The sequence below is a fragment of the Phycodurus eques genome, chromosome 1 (assembly GCF_024500275.1).
Source record: "Phycodurus eques isolate BA_2022a chromosome 1, UOR_Pequ_1.1, whole genome shotgun sequence".
NCBI lineage: Eukaryota > Metazoa > Chordata > Actinopteri > Syngnathiformes > Syngnathidae > Phycodurus > Phycodurus eques.
Genome location: NC_084525.1, coordinates 8,922,521 through 8,937,951, shown reverse-complemented (window position 1 = coordinate 8,937,951; position 15,431 = coordinate 8,922,521). Strand labels below are relative to the sequence as shown.

The 15,431-nt window shown below is 41.6% G+C and overlaps 1 protein-coding gene across 6 annotated transcripts in view; it reads left to right on the top strand.

The window, feature by feature from the left end:
* fmnl3 (formin-like 3) overlaps positions 1–15,431 on the top strand; it is a 48,083-nt gene that overhangs the window by 2,523 nt on the left and 30,129 nt on the right. For 5 of the 6 annotated variants that reach the window (XM_061675823.1, XM_061675797.1, XM_061675780.1 and 2 more), the window contains exon 1: positions 340–862. The exons of the other annotated variant lie outside the window; for it this stretch is intronic. In XM_061675823.1, coding sequence (XP_061531807.1) covers positions 749–862 — 114 coding nt within the window. In that variant the 5' untranslated portion in view covers positions 340–748. Of the gene's footprint in view, positions 1–339; positions 863–15,431 lie in introns of those variants that run through there. 6 annotated transcript variants of the gene reach the window in all.

The following is a 15,431-nucleotide window of genomic DNA, read 5'->3' as shown; positions in this document are numbered from 1 at the left end:
TTTTTAAATCGGTTGACTATATTTTTCCTCGGGGACCCAAATGACCAAATCCCCAGTGTAAAAGGAGCTAAAAAGATTATATTAAAAATGACTTGAAATTGTTTTGGGATCATATTTTCTTCGCGATTAGTGGGGGTTTACTGTATTCAACAAGTGCCTGAGCAAAGTTGAAATGTAATAACCTAATTTTCCGCCAGGGTGCGCCAATATGCTGACTAACTTGTGTCCAGCTGCGTGAGGGACAGTGGCTACAGATGTGAAAGGCGAGGGCGTGATTGACATGTGCTTAGGCCAATAGGGTGTGCACGATACAAACTGTCCCTCCTACTGTGCGCAGCCTAATCAGGATCACACAACAATAATGAATGGAAACACGTCGGAGCCAAGAAAGAAAGTCAAGCAGCAACTGTGCTGCTCGCGATTTTGAAAGTTAGATGCGAAACACCAGCGGAAAGAAAAGCGGAAATTTAGACCCGTGGCGGAAAACAGTACCATAGAAGACGGGACTGTAAACGCGTGAATAAATGGCATTTGGATTTAGTAAAACGAGACTACTGCACTGTCAGTTTTTACATGGGAGAAGTGGATCGTTTGGATTATTGCGTTGATTACATCACTGGAATATTTGGGGAGATTTTTTTTTTTAAACAAAATATATATATATTATTATTACTTGACTTGGATTAATTTAAAAACAGTTTTGCGACGTGTATAATAAAGAGGATACGACACTGCTGTGACAGGAAAAATGGGTAATATTGAAAGTGTGGACGGCCACTCGGAGATGAAGCATCACATAATGCCCCTGAAGGTGCCCATGCCGGACCCCACCGAGCTTGAGGAGAAGTTCACCATCGTTTTGGTGAGTTTTTATGCTTTTCAGGATTTTTATTTGTTTTGCTTTGGTGTCAAAATCAAACCGAACTTCTGTGATTAATGTGTGAAAACGTTAGCTAGCCACACTTGTCTCACTCACTAGCCTTTTATTGCAAAAAATAAAATAAAATAAATAAAAATAATAATAAATAAAAAAGAGAAGAAAGAAAAACTCAGGCAACTTAAAATTGTTTTTAATAATGAACTATTGCTGTTTGAAACGAGGAGACCTGTGTTGGCCCGCCCCCTTTCTACTGCCTGATTTACCCCCTCCTCTCCTGCGGTTCTTTTGTCTCCCCCAAAAGTCAGACAACTCAGCATTTGGCTGGAACAGTGAACGCAGCACGGCGCAAATGGGGAGGGGGAGAGCGTGTTTTATTGTATTTAGTTTTCACGTTTTCAGTACACGGGGGCGGTCATATGACTGTATTAAACGAGCACATCACATCATCGTGTTTGTGTACTGCAGACTAAACATGTAAAAACACACGCACACACACACACGCACGCACACACATACATACACACACACACACACACACAAATGAAGTTGAGCTCTTGTAATGATGAGCTCTCACTCAACACCCACTTGCACAGTCAAGTGACACTGTCATTCCCTGTGAAGTTTTGGGGGCTTTCCAAAATGAACATACTTTACAATTTTGGCTCTTTTTTTTGGTTTTGTTTTTGTTTTGGCTTTCCGCCAGGGTTTTATTTTACTGTTCATGACTAAATTAAGATATTTCCACGGTATTTCCCCTCCTCTGTATTGTAACAAGCTCTCTTAAGTTAGAAAAGCTTGTATTTATTTATTCTTTAAGGCATTAACTGCCTTTATTTGTCATAGAAGTTGAATGTCATCATGATCTACACCTGCCGTGATGTTATGGCTTTTAATTGTTATAAAGGAGCGAACCTCTTTATATTGTCAAGAATAAGAGACCTTTTCTGTCTATCTATATCAGACCATAGCGCTAATTATTGGACACCAGGATAATTGTTTGATCCCTTCTAAGACTGGAAAAAAAAACAAAAAAACTTTGATTCACTGACGATCCATTGTATACAATGACATACTTTATCTAAGAATGAGGTAATGACATCATTTAGGGTCTCTTAAAAGAGATGAGCTCTGCAAGAATCCACTGAGAGCGCCCGCTTGTTTCTCTATAGATGACAATCAGATTATCAGACAAATTACAACACAGCAAGACTCACTGCCTGAGTCATTTGCATGACTGGACTTTTTTTTTTTTTTTTTTTTCACATTTCAAAAGTTTCACATACAGTACGTCTGTAGGCATGGCGTCGCTTACAAACAAAGCTTGAAATCCTCACATTTATCACCATAATGCATGTCCTAAACTCGGAACTCCAATTCTGTCACTGTTATTATGTGCAGCCACGCAGAGAAGATTTCTAGGCAAGAGGGCAATAGACTCAACATTTATGTTTGGTTTCTGTCACTAGTTCTCCACCCTGCTCCCTAGTAGCAACGCATTTCCTTCAGTTTGTGGGAAAGCGTAACACGCGTGTATATTTTAGACTTCTTATCAGACAATGGTGGCCTGCTCACCTTTTGCCTGTGAGATAAAGGTACATCAGTTGGGGCTCTTCATGTGTGTGTGTGTGTGTGTGTTTTTTTTTCTTTCCTGGAACACAAGGTCACTGTTCTTTCATCTGGCAATGAGTTTGGTGCTTTTTTATACTTCAACCAAAATATTCTAAATTAAGTACAGATTGCTTCCTGCTGTATGTTTTTGTAGCTGGCATCAAAGCGGTTGTAATAAGTTCATAAAATGGTATTTTGATTTGGGCTGTTTCCTCCCTCTGCTGGACCACTGCCTGTTGCATGATGGTCTTCTGGTGTGAACAGGAGTAACTTGACGTGGTGTGTGAATGTGCGTGGTGCGACTGCCCATCCTCCTGGACAAAAGCACACAGATCTCCCAGTGGGATGATAGCAGCCCAGAATGATGTCATGTGTGCATCAGTAGGCTTCAGCCACTGTAGTAATATTGCTGGCCTACTCTAACAGGATCCCTCCACAGTAGAAGGCGAATGAGGCGTTTCATTCCTGCGGATGAAATGCAAGCCAAGCTGTGAATACCTTCGCGATTCTTTTCGCCCCTCACTTCTGTCTTCTGTGGGTGGAAACAGCTACTTGGCATTTTCCATCCTTCGCCTTGGGAGTCTTCTTACCTCGCCACTGACCGGCCACTTCATTAGGCACTACTGCACATTCTTAGGAGATCCAGTACAAGTAAACTAACAAAAAAAACTATTAAAAATGGCACTCAGTAGAGCGTAGACCTCTGCCAAGGCATAACAATCCTAATTTGGATCACCATAAAATTGTACACCTCCATTCATAAAAGGGATGAGCATAAAAATAATTAATTGAAGCATTGCAACTCTCGTATGGAATTTATTGTCTATAAACGTGTCCTGAATTGAGGGAAAATGGAGTGCAAAATTTGGCTGCACCCAGCAGAGGTGCTGTTGATTCAGTTTCAGCTTGTTTGCTGGCTAAAGAAGACCAACTCGACATCAGTCATAAAGTGAAGTGAAGCAAGAGACTGGGTTAAATGGGACAGCAGATTTGAAGCGTTCCTTCCATTGTTCATTATGGGGAATGCAAGGTTACTCGCCAACAGATGAAATAAGGGCTGTTTAAAAACTGCAGTTGTTTATTTACATTAAACCTTCAGTTGCTGGCTCTACAGCCAACGCTAGTGACGTCATGCAGGCTGTGACCCCAAGGTTATAATTTCACCATCCCGGCATCACATACTGATCAGTGGAGACATCAATCACGTGCCTCTCTCTCATCTACTAGCAGCTTCACACAACAAGTAAGACTGCAAAATAAAAAGCAATAAAGCTCTGCTTTGCTCTCGGAGATGTCTGACCACAACTGTATACAACTCGAGACCACCAACAGGCTGCTGGAGAACACAAGGCGGCCAACATTAGGAGTGTGACACTTTGATCTGCACAGGGGAGGCGGCGCTGCAGGAGTTTGTTCTTAAAGAAGTGGATTTTAATTAGAACATCTTTATTTGAAAATTCTGTTTTATATATATATATATATGATTTTTTTCAACATTTATTATATGCAGCACTTCGTTACAGCAGTGTTTTTCTTGTGTGTGTGTGGAAATAATGTTGAGTTGAATTGAGCGATGGATTGAGCTGGATCCATGCAGCAGTCCATAGCACAGTTCATCCACTATTATCCATCCATCCATTTTCCGTATCGCTTATCCTCACTAGGGTCGCGGGTGTGCTGGAGCCTATCCCAACCGACTTTGGGCGAGAGGCGGGATTCACTGGGCGCCAGCCAATCGCAGGGCACATACAGTGGGTACGGAAAGTATCCAGACCTCTTAAATTTTTCACTCTTTGTTATATTGCAGCCATTTGCTAAAATCATTTTTTCCCTCTCATTAATGTACACACAGCACCGCATATTGACAGAAAAAAACGGAATTGTTGAAATTTTTGCAGATTTATTAAAAATGAAAAACTGAAATATCACATAGCCATAAGTAGTCAGACCCTTTGCTCAGTATTTAGTAGAAGCACCCTTTTGAGCTAATACAGCCATTAGCTCTGGCTGGGCCATTCAAGAACAGTCACGGAGTTGTTCTGAAGCCACGCCTTCGTTATTTTTAGCTGTGTGCTTAGGGTCATTGTCTTGCTGGAAGGTGAACCTTCGGCCCAGTCTGAGGTCCTGAGCACTCTGGAGAAGGTTTTCGTCCAGGATGTCCCTGTGCTTGGCCGCATTCATCTTTCCTTCGATTGCAACCGGTCGTCTTGTCCCTGCAGCTGAAAAACACCCCCACAGCATGATGCTGCCACCACCACGCTTCACCGTTGGGACTGTATTGGACAGGTGATGAGCAGTGCCTGGTTTTCTCCACACTTACCGCTTAAAATTAAGGCCAAAAAGGTCTATCTTGGTCTCATCAGACCAGAGAATCATATTTCTCACCATCTTGGAGTCCTTCAAGTGTTTTTTTTAGCAAACTCCATGCGGGCTTTCATGTGTCTTGCACTGGGAGAGGCTTCTGTCGGGCCACTCTGCCATAAAGCCCTGACTGGTGGAGGGCTGCAGTGATGGTTGACTTTCTAGAACTTTCTCCCATCTCCCGACTGCATCTCTGGAGCTCAACCACAGTGATCTTTGGGTTCTTCTTCACCGCTCTCACCAAGGCTCTTCTCCCCCGATTGCTCAGTTTGACCAGACAGCCAGCCCTAGGAAGGGTTCTGATCGTCCAAAACGTCTTCAATTTAAGGATTATGGAGGCCTCTGTGCTCTTAGGAACCTTAAGTACAGCAGAATCATTTTTGTAACCTTGGCCAGATCTGTGCCTTGCCACAATTCTGTCTCTGAGCTCTTCAGGCAGTTCCTCTGACCTCATGATTCTCATTTGCTCTGACATGCACCGTGAGCTGTAAAGGTCTTATATAGACAGGTGTGTGGCTTTCCTAATCAAGTCCAATCAGTAAAATCAAACACAGCTGGACTCCAATGAAGGCGTAGAACCATCTCAAGGATGATCAAAAGAAATGGACAGCACCTGAGTTAAATATGAGTGTCACAGCAAAGGGTCTGAATACTTAAATTTAAGGGGGTCTGAATACTTTCCGTACCCACTGTATAAACAAACAACCATTCACACTCACATTCACACCTACGGGCAATTTTAAGAGTCTTCAGTGACCCTACCTTGCATGTTTTTGGAATGTGGGAGGAAACCCGGAGTACCCGGTGAAAAGCCACGCAGGCATGCAAAATCCACACAGGGGAGGCCGGATTTGAACTCAGGTCCTCAGAACTGTGAGGCAGATGTGCTAACCAGTCTTCCACTGTGCCCAGACACTATTATTCTGCTAAAATGCCAATTCAAACAAGAAATCCGAACATTCCGAGAGGTTTCCACAGACTGTCCCACTGTAAATAAAAATAACTGATCAAAGAAATTTAGTCTCCTTCATGTGGCCGCATTTTATTAATTAATGCATTTTTCAATGACTGATTACAGAGAACTTAATCAATACCCCTATAAATAGTATTCCCATAGCTGAATTATTGAACATTTCATACTATTTAGCCAATAGCATAGCTGTAATGTTCTTCAACTTTGACCATAAACAAATTGAGACTCCACCCCATTTTGCCTCAATTGCTGCAAGACACAATGAATCACCAATCAACTCAACACAATTCTCCACAATCAATTTATCCGTTACTATGGCCATGCCTAGGAGTGGCACTACTCAGCCAAGTGGTCTTTGTAGTTTTTCCAGCACGTTGATAACTCTTACTCACTTCCTCAATTGAAACACAATCACTGGTTCATTCACCCAGTCAGTGTTTCCTACCTCCACATTCCCAGAACCCACTGTGGCTCCAAAATAAGCTTCTCCGTATGAGTCTGCGCTTATGAAAACGATGTGAGAGGAGTGGGTGGCACTTTCAAAGATGCACGTCTGGCATGGGATCCTCTTTCACCGTGTCGTCCACCACTGGATTCCTGCGGTCTCGTCGGGACTGAAGCCGCAGGAGAACTCGGGAGTGGGAAATTTCCCTTTGAACTGCATGGCTGCCTGCCACTGTTCTCAGTGGTAATGACTTTACCACCGTTTTCTTTCATTCTTTCTTTCTCTTCTTTCTCTCTTTCTTTCTTTCTTTCTTTCTTTCTTTCTTTCTTTCTTTCTTTCTTTCTTTCTTTTAAGCAGCGCACACATATTCAATTGTTTGCCGAGGGAGCGACATGGAAACAGTTTTAGCTTTTGACTGCTGTAGAGAGTGTCCGAACTGATTGGTCGCACTATTCCACTGCCAGCACAGTCGCTGACATCCAGTTGCATCATGCAAAATACACACGAGGAGGTTCAGTTCTGACAGTCCTTTGCTGCTTCTTCAAATCCGAAGAGAGCTGCGGTGTCTGATAAGTGGAACTAATGGAGTCAAGATGTGGGGAGTGTTTACTGGGCACAAACCTAGATTAGTGTTATTTATTGCCATTCATTTGTGCCTAACTGTTTTTCCCCTTCACACACATACTCCTCCTTTCTGCCTGTTGTGTGTACATCTGGCTTAGGCATCCACCACCGTGTCCTCGGAGGAAGAGGGGGATTATGGGAGTTGGGTGAATGCAGTTAACTTTGGTTTTTAGCCGCCCACCTGGCTGTGTGCGCCCTCGGGCTACGATTCCCCAAGTGGGCCGCATTTTATGGACAGTTTTAGTGCTTCTGTAATTCTGTCCTCGCAGTTATTTGGAAAGCAGAGTTCAAGTTAAAGTGCACGACTGAGCAGATACAGCATGTCTGCAATTATCATACAACATGTGTGGCTTTATGTGCAGGCTCAGTCACATCATGAAGTAACAGTCACACACGCAGAGCTTTGTCATAATTCAAGTCTCTAATTGATACATGCATGCACGTGTGTGTGCGTGTGGATATGTGGAGGGTGTCAGGCCGCTCTAGTATGTCTGCACCCTGCAAGGCAGTAAGTTGGAGAAGTGGGTTTCCTCCTTAGTACAATGGGGACTCTGTCAGTCGGTGTTGTTATAGAAAGGGGCCTCATCCCCCTTGTGCCTTTGGTGCTGCTGTACACAGGTTTTTTTATTTATTTTTATTTTTATGTGGAACCGCCATACGCCAATTTAAATAGCCAATGTATTTCAGCATTATGTGCCACTAGTGATGTGTTTGCTTGTTATATCTCACAGCAGCACAAGGCAAATTCTTGTCAAATGTGTATCTGCCTCGTGCTAGAACCTCCTCTGTGAATTATTAGACATCTAGCCCATCACAGTATTGGATTACATTTGTTGCTCCTTCTCGCAGGCTGACCTTTTTTTATTTATTTTTTATTTAACTGGGCAGCCTGTCAAAAAGCGTGGCCGGCATGAGTAATTGAGGCATTCGTGTACCTGCATTCCTCTCATTCCTCATGAATATCGTCCGTCGGCGGGGGCTTCCCTAAGCCCCGCATGGACACACAGAGGAGAACAAACAGGATGTCGGCCTCTAAGCAATGAAGGAATACTTCCTTTCTCTGATTCACAACCAATCCCTGCAGTTATTTATAACTCATCCCCTTATGCTTCTGTTCACATTTTTAGATTTTCCACAGTTTTGGACGCCAGTTGATTAAAGGCCTCTCAAAAAACTGCCTGTCGAGTTCACTTAAAGTACAATCGGAGCCCAATGAACATCTGGCTCTGTCAGGACCTTCGGCACAGGATATTTAATTCTTTATCACTTGGCCTTCGTCTCTAGCTTGAAGCCAGCTATTAATGCCATCAATCAATTCTGGGGCAAATATGCCATTTAACCCACTTCATGTCGCCATAAGAGGCAAACAAGCGGAGGTCCATTTGGTTAAAAAAAAAAAAGGGTATAGGGATCACCAAACTGAGGAGATTGACATGGGATGAGAAAGTGAGAAAGGAGGCCCCGCAGCTGTAAACGGTGTTGTCTTTGACTCCGAATTCAATGGGGATTTCACACTTCTTAACTGGAGTTGGAACGCTTATTAGGGGAAGTTCTAGCTGTCTATTTGAACCATTTGTCCACTGCTTGGCTTCTGAGAGGGTTAGCTGACTGATCGAGTCGTTCATCATTAAATCAAACAGAAGATACCTCTTATAATTGGTAATTATATAGGATCATCATCAATCAAATGTTCCCAAACTACCTGTCAAGCATACAAAAGGAGTGTGTTTGAGAGTGTCTAGTGATCAGACATTGTACCTCTTTTTTCTGAGATTATTGGAATGAACCATCTCAATACTGTAATTGCTTTTAAATTGAAGGTGGAGTGTGAGCAGTGTACTGAAATTTAGCATCACGCTTAAAATGTGTATTTGTTTTTAGTCTAATAACGGAGTTTTGTTGTTGTTTTTTATGTCCACTTTAAGATGCTTTGCTTTGGGCTTGTAATGCAAAAACAGTCTACGTTTTTCCACTTACAAACCTTAGCAATCAAATGTTAATCATAAGAGGTGTTAGGTTTTTCAGAACAGAAAGATGTTTTTGATAGATTTGCAAGACGTTTCTTTTTAATATCATAATTTGGCTTAATCCTTTAGTGTTCATGGTGTGGTTAAAAACGCTGTTTGTAGATTGACATTAAATACAGTTATTGATTAGGTTTTGCTCAACTTCAGATTTTTCATAAGTCAACACCAGTTTGGTAAAAAATTGAGTCAAAGTCATCTTGTCTCTGATGATGTCATTGATATTTTTTGACGATAGTACTATAATTAAAAAAAATAATCGCTGGAGGAGGTAATTGCAATAGTCTATATTCGCCGACAGAGGACAGTTCATACACCGATTTTGCAGAACATACTTGTTTAAACACAAGAGCATGAACATGAGCTGTCGTGTGATTGGATTATCAACCAGAGGGGGGGAAAAAAATCCTTTCACTCGGTGTGCTTTCTGCTGGGACACCCAGGTAACATTTGAAGATCCTGCATGTTTTGGAATGTGCGTTTAAAAAAAAAAAAAAAAACATTTCTCCAACACACCCGCTACCCTAATGAGAATAAGCGGTATAGAAATTGGATGCATGGATGCGAATGATCACGGACGTCCTCGCGGATGGTGGAAAAATTCCCCGTTCTCTTTCCACTTTGATAGTGCGGGTGGAAAAATTCTATTTCCTGCTTGAGCCTGACTTTTTTCTCCCTTTACTGGTTGTCCCTTACCTATGCAGTTGCACATTCAGAAATAGATGGCAATTTAAATTAATTCAGGTAAAAGACTAATTTTATTCATTGCACTCATCATCATCTCAAACCACGATGGGCAACTAGACGACGTCAAGCTCTTACCGTCTTTGTAGAGTTGTAAAGTGGACAAGTCAATTAGTCTGTACAAGCCCCAATATTGACCATACGTATATTTGGATTAAATGATATGCCTGCTTTGATTTGGTAATACACTCAAGGCCTGGGGGCCACATCCAGCCCGCCACATCATTTTACGTGGCCCGCGAAAACAAATCGAATTTGTGTCAACTTCCATGATTCTTGCTAAGATTTGTACCAAATCTTCACTTGTAATGAATAATAACGTTGACCTATTGCAAGCATTTTTTGGATACCAAACCCCTTACACTGGTTTCAAAAGTAGTTATCCAGCCATTTGTTGTGTATATTTAATAATATGATGAGGTGATGAAACATTCACACTGTATATGGTTTCACAGTCATAACGGCCCTATGAGGGAAACCATACCAACAATGTGGCCTGCGACAAAAATTAGTCTGACACCCCTGCGTTAATACATTTGTAAGGGAGTATGAGCATCCCAGTGTTTATTTGCAAACAAGCATCAAGAGGCGAAGAAACTCTCAGGTGCATCGGCCTTGTTTGGTTACAGTCTTCTGACATCTTTGTGTAAGATTCTTGCTTTGTTGTGACCACCTAGTTCAGATTACCAATCCAAACAGCGACAGCCTGATCGGATGTCTGCTCAGAGAAAGGGGAGCAGTGTTTTCTCACACTCTCAGCTCTTACCTTGGAGCTGGAAAAACACCCACAATTCATTTGCACATTGTTTTGCTTGATGTGCGAAGACACACGTTGGTCGTATTACAGGCCGCAGCATTGGAAGAAACCAACGTTAATCACGGAGGGCAGTTTTTGATTTCCTGACATGTTCAGGAAGTCTCAGCAGCGCCGTGACGACAACAGCTGCAGCGCTAACCCTGTCTCCTCCTATTGTTTCGCCACAAGGAGGAAACAGAAAAAAGTCAAGCAATGTCTCCAAGATTCATTAATAAAAAGCCAGCCTGATATATATATTAGATGTTGGGCCAGTTCGCAAGTGTGTCATATGTGTCTCATTCTTACGGGTCACTTGAACAGTTGACGTCATCGCTCACATCCCCCATTGTTTCCAAAAACATGCAGTTTGTCATCTGGGGTTGGTTTGATGTGATTCTGTAGGCGTAGACCGCTATTTATATCTATTTCGTTGTTCAAACTTTTATTTTCCTAAGACACACTCCAGTTGAATTACGACCAGGCAACTCTGGCATAGCTCTAACACTATTTTTTCTCATTTTAATAGCCTAAAATATGCCCAGTTAATAAGCCCTGTATTCATTCTGTTTTCTTTGCGTGCTTGTTGACTCTACTTCCTGACAGGACTAAGATCAGCTTTTTCTTGTCTTCCTCACAGACACAGGTATATTGCACTTGCTTTATAAGGACAAATGTGTTGAGACACACCTCTTAATCGATTAATAATCAAGCAGAAGTAGTGTTTGGTCACTTAGTTCCTCATTCTTTATTTAGGATACCGATCATTTCAGAACAATTCTATCCTTGGAGAAGACCTTTTTCTTGTTCCATTGCACAAAGTAAGGTCTGTCAAGGCATAATTGAAGATTCTAAATTACATGTGTACAGTATGTAAGTGTGTTAGTTGGTTGTCAATGTGCCCTGCCATTGACTGACGACCAGTCCAATTTGTACCCCGGCTGTCACCCAAAATCAGCTGGGCTCGGCTCCAGCTCACCCTTGTGTTGGAAATGTATTGCATTACACCTTTAGTAATTTTTCTAATTCACCCATTATTAGGATCGCGGAATAGAAAATGGATGGCTATTTCAAATTTAGGATAAGTACAATTCAACAAGTTTTAAAATCAGAGATGTAAACAAACAAAAAAGAAGTTCACATTGCTACTGCACAAATAAAAAATCTGTTCATGTTAATGACGTATTGTCTTAACAAGAGGAAACCCTTTAACTGTAAATAGCTCTTGTGTTGTATGTTGGGCTTTTTTCCCCGGAATGATTACAATTGAAAAATGACCACACCTCGGTAATAGATAGGTGAACCGAGCTAATGCATGGTTGTCTTTAGCTGGAGTCCTTGATCCATCTTCCAGTCGAGCCCCTCATTCCGGGACACCACCCTGATGAGCAGACTCTGGGATTTGTTATGGGTAAAGTGGGCCATCTGGGTCTGGGTCTGAGCTGCTGTGAACAGTGTAGCCGCCCACTCTTTTCCCTCTGAGCTGATGACAACAACGTCTAGTCTGTGAGAAAAAGGAAACACACTTTTTCTGTGTTTCCAACTGTGATAAAGCACCAGCAGCACACTGTAAAATATATTAAGAGCCATTATGGGACCGGACATAAATGAATAAAGAGTGTATTTTTACTCAAGGTTTAAAAGTACACACTATACAATTTAAAACAATTCACAGGTGTCTTAGTAAAAGGTCTTTGACGTTCTTCCATCAAAATACACAAAGGATAGGAATTACAGTATACTCATTTTCCACTTGTTACACACGTTGATGTCACTTGGTTTTGTGGGTACAGTTGTGTTTCGTGCAAATGCAGAGTTTGGCTTTCATAACCGTGGAGACTGGGGGCGGAGCTCGGGCATGTGACGAAACAAGCAGCTAATTAGTGTTTTTTGTTTGTTTGTTTGTTTGTTTTCAAAAAAGCGACAAGCAACTAATCTGTTGGATATTCTTGGTGTGACTGGGGTCTCCCGGATCTGGAGCTGTTCACCCCTCCACATCCAGCTTGCAAATTAATCGCACTTGCATGAATCAATCCACCACTGGATAATTTAATAATATTTTCCCACATTTTCAGAAATAGGCAGACAAGAAAATATTTACTTGGTTGTTTAATTTCACATTTCAGGGGTGGGCAGGCCATCCAGAGACTCAACTATTTGTACACAATCTGAAGAATTCAGTTGGCACAGTTTGTGCGGTTTGGTAAGACACATGGAAAATGCATGGGAAGTTTTAAGGGGGGGGGGGGCTGAAGTAGTTGTTCTGGTATTTAGCTGACAATTTGTTTTCATGTAAAAACTGCAAAAAAGAAAAGATTGATTTGGGTATAAACATATTTCTATATGATGGCAACTGGCACTTTAACCTTCTGTAGGATCAACTGTAGGAAAGAGCTGGGTTAAGTTTGGCAGCTGTAAAGCAGAAAAGATCTTGTAGGAAAACATCTATCCCTCTTTTCCAGTCGTCTCTCTGGCATTCTCCAACGGGAGTTGAAGGTCATAAAGTCGGCTCAGGCAATGTTGTAAATCAGATCGGATTAGGCAGCCGTCCAGTTCAGGGCAGTCGGACTTGCCCCATTAAGTCGCCATTTGTGCTGCAGCACATTTCCCCTTATTGGTAGGGGTCTGAGTGTGATTGCACACCTAAGCCACAATTTATTAACGATTATGATTATGACTGTTGCACGGAAATGTTCTTGACAGAATTTTGAAATTATGGAAATTGAGACAAATTTGGACAATTTGTTTTGGAAGTGAATTTGTATAGGTTGGCAACTCTGCATTAAAAAAATTTTTGCTGTGATTTTGGGTGGCTGGAACAGATGAAAGGGATTTGCATTCATTTCAATGGGGAAAGATGATTTGAGATGAGTCTTCTGAGTTACAAGCGTGGTCACGCAACAAATTAAACTTGTATCTCAAGGTATCACTGTAGTTCAAGTTTAATGATGGGCATAATAGTCTATCAATCCGCTATATGCGGAACTTCACGTGAACAAACCCAAAAAACAGGTTAGCTGGCTTCCTGTGTATGCCGCAATAACTAGCAAAACAGCGGGTTGATGACATGATTTTTTGAACCCGAACTTGCTAAAAAAAATCTAAATCATTATGGCTGGTGTCCTCGGACTAAAGTTACATACAAATTAATCATTGATTCATACTAATATGATATGTTACCATTTTCATCTTTGGAGGTTGTGGTAACATGTTGTGTTTGAAAAAAATACATTGTAGACATTTAAAGTTCCTACGGGTGCTTTGTCTCCTATGCCATTCACCACAGCAAGGAGGAAGGGCTTCGACATGATTTGCTGAATGCGGAAGTAGGTTGCGCATGAACTGAATTGATGTAATTTCCCCCCAAAATATGGAGATTGATAATTGGCTCCAAACTAAATCAGAATCAGAATCAGAATCAGAATCATCTTTATTTGCCAAGTATGTCCAAAACACACAAGGAATTTGTCTCCGGTAGTTGGAGCCGCTCTAGTACAACAAACAGTCAATTTACAGAACACTTTGGGGACATAAAGACATTGACAAAAAACAATTGTGCAAAAAGATGCAGAGTCCTCTAGCACTTAGAGCAGTTCGAACGACTAATATTGCAATAGTCCGGTGCAATGACCATTGTGCAAACGGCGCTGAGACTTCAAGGAGTGTATGCGGTTTAAAGTGACGAGTAGTGCGATCATCTGGGACAATGATGGTTGTGCAAATGTTACAGATACTCCTCAATCAGTGTGCAAATGGAGCAGATGCTACTCTGGCATGAGTGGCCAGTATATGCAAATAGTGCAGCATGGCGAGACAACTACAGTGAGTGCACAAGTAATACATAATTGGCCCCACAGAAATGTGACAACGAACTCAAGTCAAAAAATTGCCAGCTTGTTGTAATGGAATTATAGTTTAGGTGTTTAAGAAGTTGATCGCAAGAGGGAAAAAGCTGTTGGAATGTCTACTAGTTCTAGTTTGCGTTGATCGGTAGCGCCTACCTGAGGGAAGGAGCTGGAAGAGCTGGTGACCGGGGTGCAGACGGTCCGAGAGGATTTTGCACGCCCTTGTCTTAGTTCTGGCAGCGTGCAAGTCCTCAATGGTGGGTAGGGGGGTACCGACAATCCTTTCAGCAGTTTTGATTGTCCGTTGCAGTCGGAGTTTAATAATTAGAAAAAATAAAAAATAATTAAATAATTAGTTAACATTGCAATGCCCAGGCACAGTCACTGCATGGTATGTATGCTACACAATATAATTATGTACTGTATGTGACAAAGTGCAAGACAAGGTCACATTGAATCATTGGAAATATAGCATTTCTCCTTTTTAGATGTTAGAGAGGCACTTTCTGATTTCATTATAGATACTTGATAGTTGTTATCTCTACATACATAGAAAAAAAAGCATTTGATATAAAAACAGAAGTGTCTATGGTTGTGTATCCCAAGTAGTTCAGTGATGGAAGAGAGTGTCGGTAATGGAACCAGTTCATCAGGTTTTGTATTGTACTTGTGGTGCGCCTGAGCTGGATTTTGCTCTGAACAGTACTGGGGGGCAAACTGTGACCCTGCCCACCAGTTATTGTCAGCCATTTTCTATAAGGAGAAAAAAGGAATCTCTCAAATGTCAAACGCTGGGAATGGCACAACACCAAATCAAAACAAAGCTTCGCATTGAATGGAGTGAAGTCAAAGCAGAAGGGCCTCGTTGGAGGAGAATACGTGGGTAGCACATAACAGACGCCAAACATTTTTCACATTTCTGTAGTATTTTACCCCTAAAATGGGCCGAGCAATAAATAACATGTCTCTCGTTGCTCCCTTGCTACCTTTTTAGCTTCTTATAAACACAGGAAGTGCAAGATTGTATCACTGCTGGAAAAAGCTCAATGAAGTTAACTAAATTCAGTTACTTGGCTCATATTACCTCAATCAGGTCCTAAAGGAAATATCCTCTGTGCTTCTTGACCTCTTCCT